This window comes from Peromyscus eremicus, unplaced genomic scaffold (assembly GCF_949786415.1).
Source record: "Peromyscus eremicus unplaced genomic scaffold, PerEre_H2_v1 PerEre#2#unplaced_3531, whole genome shotgun sequence".
NCBI classification, from domain to species: domain Eukaryota; kingdom Metazoa; phylum Chordata; class Mammalia; order Rodentia; family Cricetidae; genus Peromyscus; species Peromyscus eremicus.
Window position 1 is genome coordinate 17,166 of NW_026737765.1, and position 15,701 is coordinate 32,866.

General features: G+C 45.3%; 1 protein-coding gene across 1 annotated transcript in view; it reads left to right on the top strand.

Moving 5' to 3' along the window:
- The window catches only part of LOC131902182 (collagen alpha-4(VI) chain-like), a gene marked incomplete at both ends in the record, with an annotated part of 31,797 nt that extends 17,043 nt beyond the window's left edge, over positions 1-14,754 (top strand). Inside the window, 4 exons of the mRNA XM_059253226.1 lie at positions 5,870-5,960; positions 9,068-9,751; positions 13,434-13,530; positions 14,543-14,754. Of these exons, the coding sequence (XP_059109209.1) occupies positions 5,870-5,960; positions 9,068-9,751; positions 13,434-13,530; positions 14,543-14,754 (1,084 nt within the window). The remainder of the gene's footprint in view (positions 1-5,869; positions 5,961-9,067; positions 9,752-13,433; positions 13,531-14,542) is intronic.
- Between the last annotated feature and the right edge of the window lie 947 nt (positions 14,755-15,701).

Below are 15,701 nucleotides of genomic sequence, written 5' to 3' on the forward strand. Positions count from 1 at the left end.
AAGATCCTTGGACACTGTGTGTGGATGTCAAGGTTTGAGGAGTGTTCTCATTTCCTTTCTGCTACTGTGCCAAAACACCTGACAAGAAGCAACGTAAGGCAGAGAGGGGCTTATTGCAGGTTATAATTCCAGGTTATAGTCCATCACTGTGAGGAGGTGGAGACAGGAACCTTGAACAGGTAGTCACATCATCCCACAGTCAAGAGCAAAAACACATGCTTGCCTGCTTGCCTGCTTGCTTATGGTCAGCTCTACTTCTCTACTTTAATACATTTCAGGGCTCACTGAATAGGGAATGGTGCCACTCATGCCCACAGTGGGCTGGATCTTACCACATCAGTTAACCTAAGATACTCCTCCACAGACTTGCCTGCAGACAGACCCAAAGCAGACAATTCTGCATTGAGACTATCTCCCCAGGTGATTATTGGCTGTGTAACATTGGCAATCAAATCTAACTATCACAAGGAGTGACTAAACCTCATGACTATCCTACCCATTAATAATGATAGCCTTCATTTCCCAGATGAAGTGAGCAAAGGTAAGAGGGAGAAGTGATTTGTTCTAAGCCACATAGTCCAGGAATTTGCTTTCAGATATGGCATGTTCCCAAGTTCCTCTTTCTCACGGTACGCTCTTAACCTGGTTCTGACTCCCAGTGTTTTTGGGGGTGTACAGGGAGAGTGGGTTGTGTGGATGACTTTAGTGGCACTATGATAGTTTAGAGGAGCCCAAACTCTACTCAAGCTCCTTGGGCCAGGCACAGGTCAGGTGGTGACTTTGTCCTTTCTCCCTTCCTCTGTCCTCCTAACCCTAACCCACCCCCACATAGTTTCCTCTCCTTGTTTTCTGAGCCGTTATCCCAACTTGGCGCCAGGTACTTTGTAAACTCCCTAGGGTCTCGTCAGCTCTCACCCTCTCCAAAGTAAACCTTCCTCCCTAGTACTTCCCTCCTCCCTCCTTCTCTGCTTTTGTTTCCCCTAGCCAAGAGCCTTCCCAGCTCAGTCCCAGGAATGGACGTTCTCTCTTGGCCTCTGGAAGCTGAGTACCACAGCTGAAGCCTCAAGTTAAAGCCTGGGAGCCTCTCTGGGACAAGGGTTCCTGGGAAGTTCTTTAGTATGGAGGAAGGATGTGGTGAGGTTTGAGCATCACTGTTGCGTCATTCTGCCTATGAACCAGAAAAGGATGTCAGTGCGAACCCACGGGTGTATGTATTCTCTCCCGGTCTTTACTGTACTGCTGAGGCGGGATAGAAAGACAGGAAACAGTGGAGGTGACATGAGAAGGGAGAGAAGCCTCCCACCCTGGGATCTAGTTTGCCTTTCCTGCAGAATGAGCATCAGGAAACTCCAACACCACTGAAAGTGCCTACAGAAATGATGTGTGTTTTCCTATAACAAGATATCTTAAACGAGAACATCAAAACGAACAAATAAACTATGCCTACCTGGGGCCAGAACGTTTGCAACCTTGAGTTCACCCTACCAGCATTTCTCTCTTATCCCTAAATCTTTGTGTGTGTGTGTGTGTGTGTGTGTGTGTGTGTGTGTGTGTGTGTGTGTGTGTATGGTATATGCCCATGTGTGTGAGAGTACTCATGAGCCAGGAGAAGACATTGGGTATCCTGTTTATCACTCTATCACTCTTTTTCTCATTCTTTTGAGACAGAATCTCTCACTGGACCTGGAGGTGACTGGCAGCCAGCAAGTTAGAGATCCTTTTATCTCTGCCCTATCACAACACTGGGTTACAGGAGTGTGTGAGGCTACCCTGAACTTTTTACATGCTTCTTGGGGATTTGAACTCAAGTCCTTATGCTTGCACAAAAGTGCTCTTACTTATTGAGCCATCTTCCAAGGCCCCATTCCTGAATCTTAAACAGTACACTACACCCCATAAAACCTCCTTATAATTTCATCCACAAAAAGAAATTCTTGTGTGTATGTGTGTGTATGTGTGTGTGTGTATGTATGTATGTATGTATGTGTGTATAGGCTCACATGTATGAGGGTGATCTGTGGAGGTCAGAGGAAAACCTTGGCTTTTCCTTGGGTGTCATTCACCTTTCCTTAGGAGACAGGGTCTCTCATCAGCTTGGGACTTGCGGAGTAGACTAGCCTCAGTAGTAACTGAGGCCCAGGGATCTGCTTGTCCCTGCTACCCCAGTGCTGGGCTCATAAATGTGTGTCACTCTGCAAGCTTGTTTTTCTCTTTCCTGTGGGTTCTGGGGAGTAGGCTTGGGCCTCATGCTTACAGGGCAAACACTTGGTGACTGAGCTATCTCCCAGACCACAAAAGGAAAGTCTCCAAGATAAGAAAAATAAGTACACCAGCTTAAATAGATTTTAAATCTTACTTAAATTTTAAGCTTTGCTTAATGTTTACACTTTGTCCTAGCCAGAAGTCTGAGAAAGGATCATTTGGCTTAATCTTTAATTCTTGTTGTAGATTATATCCCCAGAGGAATGTAGACAGTTCTCTACAGGGTGAAGACACCAAAGCTCTTCTCTTTCTCAAGAAGCCCACATCCACGCCTTGGAACTGTATCTATCCCTTTCCTGGAAGATTCTGTCTGAATACTTAATCAGTCACTAACTTCGCCTCTTTCTAGCTTGTCCTGAAGTTCTTTTCTGTGGGGTAGTCAAGAATCCCACTTTACCTGAGTGGAGATCAGTGAGGGGGCTCGCTCTCCTGAGGGGGCTCACTCTCCTGAGGGGGCTCGCTCTCCTGAGGCTACTGTTGACTCTGTTGTGTGGTGACTTCCGTTGCTTCAGACACAACCGGACATTTAAAAATAAAGTTGGTTGAAAGATGTCAGAGGTGCAGATTCTAACGAAAGCCGCATTTTGCTTTGTGTTGAGATCTTCTAGATCTGATTCCCTACTCCGATGCAATCCTCAGCAGGAATCAACGGGCCAGTATTCTCTCCCCACACCAACGCCCCACCCTTTGTCTCTGCTTGAGTTTTCTCAGGAAACCTTTCTCCCACCTTATCCCTGACAACGACTCGGCTGACAAATCCCAAGTCAAAAGCATGGAATGTTGTTAATAAGGCCCCGTATAGATGTGTCTGCACTGTGTCATAGCTTCCCCGTGAACATCCACTACATTTTTCGTCTTGGTTATCACAATGATTTGGCAAGAACAGTACAGATGTTAAGTGGAATCTTAAAATTATTGTTTCTAAGAAAAGTTAAAAGTTCAAGTTGTGTCTCTAGTCACAAATTCAATTGAATATGGCAACTTTCTAATGAGCCGAATAAAACATGGAAGAGTTATGGGCTCTGAGACGCCCAGAGCAGAAGAGCTCATGTATTGTTGTGAACAGAAGCAGACACAAACGACAGTAACCTAGGACCAGGCTGTGCTGGCACAGGAGAACCCAGCAGCAGAAACTTCCCCCTTAAAACTCTGTTCCCAAGGAAACCGAAGGCAGATGCCTCTCTCTGGCCACACAGCCACATCTGGCAGATCAAGGACTACTACAACCCAAATTCCCAACATCTAATCTCTTGGCCTAGAACTTTCCCCTTGAGCCATCTCTAAAGACAGAAGGACATGAATTTGTACAGCTGTAAGATGAATGTCTACATTTGTCTGAAGTATTTCATTACCTTGAAACTTGGTTTAAAGTTTGCATCTTATAGCTTCAGCCATACTTCCTGTGATTTAAAATGGTTGTATACCAACTTAGCATCTCCCTACAAGGCTTGGGTGAAGCTCTTGGGTTATCTCAGCTTTTTATTTCTCTTGGCTCATTGCCATGGATCCTGGTTCCAGAAGCCTCCCAATTTCCTTCTGTGATTTCCAGTAAAATGATGACACATCACATTCCTGTCTACCTTGTTTTATCTGGAGTGATTAATTGGGTCCATTTGGTTAGTCTGTGCTCAGATCTGATGGCCGTTTGGAGGAGATCTGCGTGATGAATGCCAGCAGCTCTACTCAAGAAGACCCTGTGTTAGTGTCTTCCATGTGTCAGGGAGCCTCATGGCTCAGATGTGCTCAGCAGCTGCAACTGGAGGTGGCATTAGCTAATATATAGGAAATGGGGCAGAGTTCAGATGAGTAACCACTGTCCAGCTTCGGGCCTTTGTGCAGGTCATCCTTCACACTAGAAGGCCACCACCACTGCTTCGCCTGTTAAATCTCTTTCCTTACTCTCCTAAAAATGTCAAATGGCTTTGCCTTTATCAACCCCTTCCCTTGAAATGACTCTCCTCTTCCCACATCCCTAAAGCACATCTCTGGAGCCCTTTCTTACTGGGAGATCCTTGGTCTCTCTTTCCGCAAATGAAGATATGGCCATGTCACCTTTTGATCCTCTACATGGCTTGTGAGGAAGGACCTCTGGTAGTAGTTACTGATCAGCCTGGGTACAACTTAATTGTTGCTTTGCCCCATAAAGAATGAGAGAGGATTTTGTTTTGCCTTTCTTCTCAGATTTTTGTCTGTTTTTGTTTTGGTGTGTGTATTACATTAATATGTAATTTCTTCACATTTCTTTCCTTGTTAAGATGTTTCCCTCAAGTGAGCTTGTTTTGAAAGGCAGTGCTGTTACAGGTCTGCTAGAGCATCAAGTAGAAAGATTAAAGAGCTCTGTGAAGAGTCTATGGCACAGAAAGTTATTTTCCAAAGTAACCCTTGACTGTCTGTCTTCCCAAGAGCTAGCACGGTGTCTTCGTGGCCTGGGCCCCCTACGACCAGAGAAGGGCTCAGAGTTGCTGGCTATGTGCACCAAGTGAGAGGAGCAGACCCTCAGTGGGGTTCCATCTTACATGCTTTGACAGAGAGGGGATAAAAAGATGGAGGTGGTTGAGCTTGGACACCTGCAGCTTTGCAGCCTTCACTTCAGCTCCTGGGAGGAAGGACTGGGGAACATTTCTAGCTTCCATCATGAGGTGGAAGTCTTGGGAACAGTATTAGTCAGGGCTGGCTAACTGTGGGACCATTCACTCCCGACCCAAATGCCATGATGTTTTCTGTGGAGTGACTGCAGCCCTTATGTGGGGTGGGGCATGCTCTGCCGCACGTAGCCACTCCAGAACCTCTGCGTTTTCTATCAGTGCCTTCATTATACTTTACGCCATCAAACCTGTTTCTTCTCCATCCTTTAAATCTGGCTGGCCAATGAAGGAGAGGGAGCAAGGAAACCACAGTACGTGAACCAGACTGACACGAATTACTTTTACCTGCATCCCTTTAGCCAAACTCCAGTCATATTTAGGAACTCATTGCAAAGGAGGCTGGGAAATGTAGTCTGGCTGTGCTTCTAGGAAGAAGGCATGGGATTGTTGATCTGCTTTCAAGGTGTTCCAGGGACCTTGTTGGGTTTATTGTTATTATTCACATTTTATTCATTTATTATTGTTTTTTTTGAGACAGGGTTTCTCTGTGTAACAGCCCTGGCTGTCCTGGTACATTTTATTTTTAATCCTTGTTGTTGATTGTTAAACTAATCATGATCAGAGAGGTACATGAAAGAGATAAACAGATTTTCCCATCTCTTCAAAGTTTTCCTCACCCCTCTCCATTCTTACCTTCTAGTTGTACTATGCCCCAGCCTTGAACACAAGGGATACTCTACAGGTGCTTCCTTCATAGTATTGACCTCAATCCCTTTGAATGTTACAGGACTGCTTCCTTAGTATATAGTATATGTCCTGTTAGAGCTAGGGCTCTGTGTGATTATAATTGTGTTATGTAATGTCGAATTATTTGTAAGTATTTATTTATGTAATTATATATTTCTTAAGAACAACATTAATGTCTTTTTTATGTGACTCAGGAGAAAAAAAAAAGCCATAAAGACCATGACCTGGCATTTAACCCAGCTGATTGTGAATTTGTGTGTGTATGTTTGAATTAGGTGGACGGACTCAAGGGATTTCACTTGTTTACATGGGAGACAGAGCGCCAGCAGGATGTGGAGCGCCTGGCCAGCTGCACTCTCTGCTATGGTAAGAGCTAGGACATTGCTTCTGATCGGACTGATGGCTTGAGAGTGGATGGATAAACTGCTGGCCACGGGCTAGGTCTGCTCTGCAGATGTGCATTTGCTGGGCATGTGCAGGGCTTTAGAATCTGGGAATTTTATTGCATCTGGAGTTTCAGTTTTTCTTAGGAAGTCAGAGTTATCCTGAGAGGCACAAACACTGCATTCCTGGGTAACCACACACAAGAAGATGTCTGGCTCCTGATGGGTGGAGTGACTGCTGTGTCCCACAGTTCCTCCTCCCCCATTTTGGCATATTCCTGATACATTCTGTTTCACTTATCCCCTTCAAGGTTCCCATATGTGTCTGGGCGTGAGAGTCATTCATTAGTGGTACCTTTGTGTGATGGGCAGACCACTGGACTAAGAGTCAAGAGTCTTGGGTTCTAGATAATGGATCTATTTCTGGTCAGTAGTGAGATTCACCCTCTTTCGGTCTCGAGCCTCCACCACTGTATCCCACACTACTCACTAGCTTGAGGGAACTCTGTAGAAGCGCACGCATGCCTACCTGTAAGGCATTCCCAGCCACACCCACTTCACCCAGGTCAGTGTGGTTGAACTCTAAAGAGGATGTAGTCATGCATTGCCCTGAGAGAGAAGGCAGATTGAGGAACTGCGTGTGTGGACTATGCCATGGCTGAGAAGCTGCATTCACATATCAGCTCATGTGACACACGGTCTCTCTTTCAGTCCATTTCTCTTCTGTGGAAACCTAACCTCATGGGTGTTCCTTGAGATCTTACTGTCTATTAGGTTTTGTTCTGAGCACCTACATATATGAACTCATTTTTAAAAATGTAAACATAAGGCCGGGTGGCAGTGGTGCATGCCTTTAATACCAGCACTCGAGAGGCAGAGCCAGGCAATCTCTGTGAGTTCGAGGGCAGCCTGGCCTACAGAGCGAGATCTAGGATAGGCACCAAAACTACACGGAGAAACCCTGTTTTGAAAAACAAAAAAAAAAAAAAAAGAAAAGAAACATAAAAAACAACATCATCATCATTTTTAAATTAAATGTCTGTGTGTCCTAGAGGCCAGAGGTATCAGATTCTCCTAGAGCCAGAGTTCCAGGTGGCTGTGAGTCACTCCATGTAGGTGCTGGGAATAGAACTTGAGTGTAAAGGTGGTGTGGGCCCCTAACCACTGGACTATTTCTCCAGCCCCTGAAAACAACCCCATAAGACGGGTGCTATTATTATTTTCAGTATCTCTGACAGATGGAGGTTGGAGGAGACAAGTTCATTTTCCCAAGGTCACATGCTGAGTAAGAAATGAACCTGGATCGAACTAAGCAATCAGGTTCATTTTAGATCTCACACAAAAGTGAGTGTTGCCAGACCTTTTTCTCTGGGAAGATATAATCACATGCCTGCTCCCCCAAATAGGACACCAATGACAAACCAAAGTATGTTTCCACAAAAGTCCAACTTGGGGAACCAGTGAGTTTATTGGGCTTTCTTGCAAAGCATGGGTGAAGGGTTACTTCCAGGAGTGTGAGTGACCCCAAAGCAGTTACACCATCAAAAGTCTCACACTAGCATGGAGGACGACATCCCCACAGCTGTACAGATGGAGTCCCCGCTTCAGCTGACCTCTTATATACAATAGCACTTCCTGAGACCAGGAGGCCATGTGTAATTACAGAATCACATAGCCTAGATGGAAGGAGCAGGAAGGAGTGGCTGGGATCTCAGGGGAGGATCTGCCGCCCCTCCCCACCTCTTCCTTCTAGGAGGGAGCGTCAGTAGTCAACAGGCCTAACTTGAGGGTCTCTTGCAAGCAGCCACAAGCACTCTGATGGAGATGCTGACTGGTCTGCTTAGAGGATTGTGCTCTACAACGGTGAGGTCGTATGGCGTTTCCTTCTCTGTGCTTCCCTTATTTCACTTAACATAGCGTACTCTTGATTGACTCATGTCACAAAAGACAGAACATCCTACTTTTTGATAGTTTAATATTATCCTATTGCGTCTATACAATACACTTGTTAGTCTAATCACAATTCAGCATGGGCTTTAAAAAAATGAGTATATCAACAAGCTCTAGCAGAAGGCCTAAGCACTATACAGTAAGGATGAGTTCATATAATACTGAACTTGTACCTCAACTATAATACACGATTTGTTGCCTTTATGCATAATGGAAGGAAATGTAAAATTTCATTTCACTAGAGGTAGTGAAAACGAAGATGTCATCTCCTTCCATACTCTATAGATCCCTTGGAAGCCTATTGCCCAAGGTTAAGAACACCAGCTGACCACCAGTTCTTAATGAAAGGGTTTGTCTAATGGGTGGGTTCCTAAAACCTAAGCAGAATACCTGAGTGCACGTCCATGTCAAAACCCTGAGCTCTGTGTTAGCTCTATTAAACTAGAATCCCCATCTTAAAAAAAAAAGTACATTAAAAAAGAAAAAAAAAATCCATCTGCCTGTAAGGCTGAACCAGCTTGAGAACTCTGAGCTGATGATTAAAACCACCAACATTTGCTTTTATATAGGAAAATAAGCATAAAATGTCAGTCTTACCAGTTGCTAAGTTCGCTGTTAGCTCTAGCAATCGATGTGTGTGTGTGTGTGTGTGTGTGTGTGTGTGTGTGTGTGTTGTGTGTGTGTGTGTGGTTTCTCAAACATCAGCATGATGTTCATGTACTTGCTTAAGCAGTTCGTTGCTAGTTCTTTTTTATGGAGAGGAACGGACACTAATAAACCAGAGATTAGGAAGCCAGAAGGCCTAACACACATGTCCACCCTGGGCCCGGTGGGCACCATGCATCCCAGGGTAGCTATGGATGTGGCCTGACACACTTGTTGACCCCGATACGCTTTTGCAGTGTCAATAGTCTTGACGCCCCTGGCAGCACTGGAGAACATTCAATGCGCAGTCAGCTTCAATGTTGTCTTCTGGGAAATGGGCACCTGTATTGAAACTGACTGTCAGATCACCGTGTCCTCACAATTCCTCTGGGGCAGCTCTCAGGACAGGTGTCCTCCAGGAGGCTGGAAGTGTGTTCTGCAAGGAAAGGAAGAATTCCTGGTTTAATTCTGGCCTTTCTTGTATTTCCTTGCTAGACAAGTGCCGACCAGCCCAAGGATGCGGGCCGGATGCTCCCAGGCCCCAGGAGTTGGACATGGACTTGGTGTTCCTGGTGGACAGCTCCCAGGGAGTCAGCACTGATGTATACCTTGGGGCTTTGCGCCTAGTGGATTCGGTGCTTAAGGAGCTGGAGGTGGCCGAACATCCTGGCACATCCTGGCATGGGGCCCGTGCAGCCCTGGTGACACACACGACTCCAGGCTTTTGGCCTGGCATGGGTCAAAGCCCTGTGCTCGAGTGCTTCCACCTGACCTCCTACGGCCACCGGACACAGATGCAAAGGCAGATTCAGGAGGCTGCAGGTCGCCTGCTGCGGGGAGCCCCCGCCCTGGGCCACGCCCTGGAGTGGACGCTGGAGAAAGTGCTTCTGGCAGCCGTGCTGCCACGGAGGTCACAGGTCCTCTTTGCCATCGTGGCCAGTGAGACAAGCAGCTGGGACAGAGAGAAGCTAAGGACCCTGTCCCAGGAGGCCAAGTGCAAGGGCATCACACTGTTCGTGCTGGCTGTGGGCCCAGGAGTGGGAGCCCAGGAGCTTGCCGAACTGGCTGGAGTGGCCAGTGCACCCTTGGAACAGCACTTGTTACGCCTGGAGGGCGTCTCAGAGGAGGAGGTAGCCTATGCCAGCAGATTCACACAGGCCTTCCTGAGCCTTCTAAAAAGTGAGTGGCGACAGAGGTGGGTATGGGTGGGGGTGGGGGTGGGGTGTAGGTGGGTAGGGTGGGTAGGGACTGGATTACCCTAGGTAGTGTTGGCCACAGGAACTTAGATATGTTTGGGTGTTTTTTTAAACAGCTTATTTTTATTTTTTCAATGTTATTTTATTTGGTAGTTGATATAAAATATTTTATATTTTATATCAGTTGGTAATTTCATATGGGAAAATAATGTATTTAGATCACATCGCTCCTCCCGCTTCAACTCTTCCTGAACCTTCTTCCACATCCTCCTCCTAACTTTGTCATTTCCTCCTCCTCTTCCTGCCCCCTCCTCATACTCCTCTTTTCCACCGAGTGGAAATTGGCAATTGGTTCAGGACTGTTTAGGAACATGAACAACCTACCGTGGGGCACGTCACTGAAGACAACCGACTACACCCCCTCCCCCCAGTTGTCACCTGTATACGGCTGTTTTCCGAGACAGAGTCCCCAGCAAGCCGCTGCAAGTACCTTACCCCTCTCTCCTCTCCTGGTGGCTTCGAGGCCCCAGGCTTCCATGTAGCTTCTCAGTTTTCTCAGTTACCAAAATGAGATTTTGATCTGTCTCTTCCCTGATCAGGAAGCCGGATGCCCATGGAGGGACTCAGAAGTATCTCTGCTGTGCAAATACATGGGCGTGTTTGCCGTCACCACTACTGTGGTAGATGGCCATGTTTCTCAGACTTTAACTCACACACCCACCCCCTGGGGATCCTTCTTTAAGAAAATAATTTTATTATTATTATTTTATGTGCGTTGGTGCTTTGCCTGGATGTATGCCTGTGTGAGGGTGTCAGAAGCCCTAGAACTGGAGTTATAGTTGTGAGCTGCCATGTGGATGCTAGGAATTGAACCTGGGTCCTCTTAACCACTGAGCCATCTCTCCAGCCCCCAGCCCCCTGCCTCTCACCACAGGGATCTTGGTCAGGTGTGGATCTAGTTCTGTAGGTCTGGGCTGGGGTCTGAGATTCTGGGTTTCTCATCAGCTTGAGAATGATGCTGTTGGCCCATGGACCACAGGTTTTGTTTGTTTTTGGACACAGAGTCTTGTTATTCAGTCGAAGATGGCCTTGAACTGGCTGCAATCCCCCTGCCTCACTCTCTCAAGTACTGGGATTATAGACATGACACCATCTCAGCCTCCGTGGACCACATTTTAAGTAACAAGGGTACAGAACTTTATTTTTCTTCTATTTTCTTATTAAGTTAGCATTCAGAGCAAAGGGTTTAATTATGACATTTCCATATATATGTGCCACTACACTTTGTTCTCAATCACCCCCTTTCCTATTGCCCCCTCTTAGGGAATCTCTGTTCCCTCTGGCTGGCTCTCCCCAGCTAGCTCTTCTGTTTCCATACCACACATATTCCATTACCCTCTCTTCCATCCCCTCTTACAATCCTCTTTCTAGTTACATGATCTATACATGCGTACACACCACACACACACACACACACACACACACACACACACACACACAATTTTAAATATAAGTTCTGTATATTAGAGAAAGCAGGCAGGGTTTTGTATTATTATTTTGAAGTACAGGTTGAATTGGCAGAGTGAGGTCAGAGGTCCTTAGAGACTTTCCAGAAAGTAAGGGTGACCTGGTCAAGGGCCTGAGGTCTCCCTCTTCAGGCTGGGGAGATAAAGCCAACGGTGAAGATTCAAGGATGGAGGCTGTGTCAGTGCATCTAGGCTGGAATTCTCCCCTACAGCCCTGCCCCAGCAGCCTCACCTCCCATCACACCCAGATGAACCTAATTCGTGAGCAGCCAGGACCGAAGTGTACCCTGACATAATAGTGGAGACTTAGCGTGGGGTGTGGGGAGTATTATCCTGGCCAGTTCCAGGTGTTTGTCTTGTAATTAATAAAAAACAAACATACTCAGGGTGTGCTGTGAGCTGTGGGTGATGCTCCTTAGCCTCTATCCCGGGAGATGTGAGGTTCTCAGTGGGTGTGACATCCCACTGGGGGTCTTGAGGGACCTCTGCTCCTTCATCACTCAGGAGATGAAGGGATTCTGATGGACATCTTAAAGTACCGACGTGGTATTTGTGGCCTGCCGTTTGTCAGATTGAAGCATGGATGAGTTAATCCCAGTCCCAGCTTTGTTACTCATGAACTGTGTGACAGTTGGAAAAGCCAAGGGCTTTCCCTGAGCCTTAGACTCCTGGTCTTTGCAGGCGGTAGTGGAGATGGCTTATAGCTCAGTGATTCTTTGAGGCAGAAGCAGGCTGAAAGCAAACGCTTTTCTCATCTGTTTAACGGAATTTTGCTTTCTTTTTGAGGTTTTATTAGATTGCACCTCATATTTCGTTATATTTTATGTTGGGATATTATTTATCTAACAGAATGCACTTTATGCTTTTGTTTTGCTTGCTTTTGATTTGATTTTTTATTGTTTTATTTGTGGGTTTTTTTTTATATTTGTTTTATGCTTTGTTCGAATCCCTTTTATGGTCCTTTGATTTTAGACATGGACTTTTTTTTTCTTATTGTTCAATTTGGCCTTTATTTTTCCATTTATTTTATCTTGTTTCATTTTAGATTTTGTTTTGATTTTATGACTTTTGAATTTGATGCAGTATTTTGGTGGTGATTTTAGTAGTATTTTGTTTTATTTTTATGTTCTATTTTTTATTATTTTTAAATATATATACATATATTTATATTTTCTGAGACAAGGTTTCTCTGTATAGCCCTGGTTGTCCTGGAAACTCTGTAGACCAGGTTGGTTTCTTGAACTTACTGATTCACCTACCTCTGTCTCCCAAGTGCTAGGATTAAAGGGGTACACTACCACCACCTGGCTTTAAATACAATATACTCTTTGAGAATTTCATACAATGTATTTTGATCATAGTTACACCCCCTTCTCCCACTAACTCCTCCCAGATCCACCCTGACCTCCATACCCCTTCTCAACATCACATTCTCTTTATACTTTTAGTAACTCACTGATCCGGTATGTGCTGCCTATATTCATAGCTGTGAGGCCATCTACTGGAACATGGCTGGCAGGGGTCATACCCTTCAAGAAAACTGATTTTGCCTCTCCTAGAAGCCATCAGCTGTCAGTATCTCCTCAGATAGGGGTGGGGGCTTGTGAACTTCTTCCCCTCCTGCTAAAATGTTGACTGGCTCATCGTCTGCAGGCTGGGGACAGACTGGGGACAAGCAGTCATGCCTGCTGTGGGTTTATGAGAGCAGCAGTACTATCATGTCCAGATGACTCTGTTCTGCCCTGGTGATCCCCGACCTCTGGCTTTTACAATCTTTGTTCCTCCTCTTCCTTGAAGGTCCCTGTGCCTTACAGGGTGCAGAGTTGTGGCAGTGATTGGATGTCCCATGGGTGCTGAGTTCTCCACGGACACGTATTCTTTTCACTTAGATTATTTTTACATTTTATATAGTTTTTTTTTTTTTTTTTTTTTTTTTTTTTTGGTTTTTCGAGACAGGGTTTCTCTGTGTAGTTTTGCGCCTTTGCTGGAACTCACTTGGTAGCCCAGGCTGGCCTCGAACTTACAGAGATCCGCCTGGCTCTGCCTCCCGAGTGCTGGGATTAAAGGCGTGCGCCACCACCGCCCGGCCATTTTATATAGTTTTATGTTTGATTTGATTAAAAAATGTTTCACATTTAGGTGGAATGAACCGGTATCCACCCCCAGAGCTCACTGAGGAGTGTGGAGGCCCAAACCGTGGGGATACCCTGCTGCAATTAGATGCTCCTACCAAGAGGTGAGCTTGTGGTGAGGTGGACCCAGGGAGGTGCTGTCTTCCTACAGGCGGTTCCAGTCCTCAACTTGACCCAAACCTTTCGGGAAACTCCTGGGTTTGACAACTCTGATGATGTTTACTGTTTCTTTTGTAATTTTAAAAGAAAGGGTCTCTGTAGCTCAGGCGGCTTTGACAATGTGATTCTCTTGCTCCCTGAGTGCTGGGATTACAGGTGTGGTACCATACCTGGCTCTCTTTTCTAATTTTTTTTTTTTTTTTTTTTTGGTTTTCCAAGACAGGGTTTCTCTGTGTAGTTTTGGTGCCTGTCCTGGATCTTGCTCTGTAGACCAGGCTAGCCTCAAACTCACAGAGATCCGCCTGGCTCTGCCTCCTGAGTGCTGGGATTAAAGGCGTGCACCACCACCGCCTGGCTTCTAATGTTTTTTAATATTAAAAGAATGGACCTTGAGTGGGAGAGATAGCTCAAGTTAAGTGTATTTGCTATGCTTGTTCTCAACATCCACATGCAGCTTTCGACCATCTGTAACTCCAGTTCCAGGGAGTCCAATACCCTCTTTTGTCTTCCATGGGCACCAGGTATGTACATGGTACACATAAGTACACAGAAGGCAAATAGTCTATATATAAGATAAAGATAATAAAAGTAATATAAGACCAATATTAAAAAAAATCAAAGAGTACATGGCTGCATAAAAGCCCAAAGTGAAAAACCCCACCCCACTGTAGCACCCATCCTCCACCCTCAAGTTTCAGAGTCAAAGTTGATGCTGTCAAGAGCTCATTGCTGCCCCTGGTCCAACCAGAGGGTAGTGTGAAACCTCAGCTCAAAGCCACAGCAGCAATATCCACCAAGGACGGAACCTCTCACTTTGGTGATGTGACAGGGTCTTGTGGGAGTCTTCTGTGATGCTGGAGGTTGAACCTGGGCCTTGCCCATGTAGGCAAGTGTTCCACCTCTGAACTACATCCCCAGCCCAAGTCACGCAGTATGACAAGAATTGCTTTCCTACAGGTTGTCCAAGCGCCAGCTTGGCACATCTGCCTTTGGTTATGATTCGGAAGTTCTCAAGTCACCAGACAGTTTTCTAGAAGAAAAGAGAGAAATCAAGATGACATCTATAGCCCAGCAGGAAGCAGTGGGAAATTATGAAATGCACAAGTCTGACACTGAAGAAAATGGTCAAGAAACACCAGCAAAAGAAAGACGTTTGGACACTGCCTACGGTGAGACGCAAACCATGGCTTCCTTGCTCTCTAAGTTGGATTCACTTTTTAAAATCTTTATCTTTAAAACAACTTTTTGTGTACTGTGTTAATGTGTGCTTTTTAAACACACCTTTACTCACAAAGTTATTCACACAACTGTAGAAGTGAAGACATAAAAAGAGCTTTCACTTCTGTAGAATACATTTCAGGGTATGGTGTGCCACCGTCTCTCCAGGAAGTGAGCCCAGATCACAAAGAATCAAGGGTCTGTTACAGTGGTTCTCAACCTTCCTCCTGCTGAAACCCTGTAGTATAGCTCCTCACATTGTGATAACCCCAAACCATAAAATAATTTTCATTGCTACTTCATAACTGTAATTTCGACACTGTTATGAATCATAATTTAAATATATGATATGCAGGATATCTGTTATGCGACCCCTGGGAAAGGATGGTTCAACCCCCAAAGGGATTGCGACCCACAGGTTGAGAATTACTGGTCTAGTACAAACAACCCACCAACCAAACGGACAGCTCTTGCAGATGTGGTGAACTTCTTTTAACCTTGAACTGAACTCCCTGGTAGACAGAATGAATCTATGAATGTCCACTGTGGTATAGTCTCATCACATTTAAGGAGCATTTTAAAATAACTGTAGGTTGGTTTTAGATCACAACAAGGAGAAATATTATGTCTTATCTGTGATTGACAGACTTAGCTGAACAATAAACATGTTATTGAGGGACATGGGGGGACTTTACTGTAATGTTTTCTAAAGTTATTTATTTTTATTTTCTGTGTATGGGTGTCTTGCCTGCATGTATGCCTGTGTACTACATGGGTTACAGTGCCCTTGAAGACCAGAAGAGGCATTAGATCTTTAGCATTAGGGTTACAGACAATTGTGGCCCACTATGTGGGCTGTGGAAATTGAACACAGGTCCCCTAGAAGAACAGCCAGTGT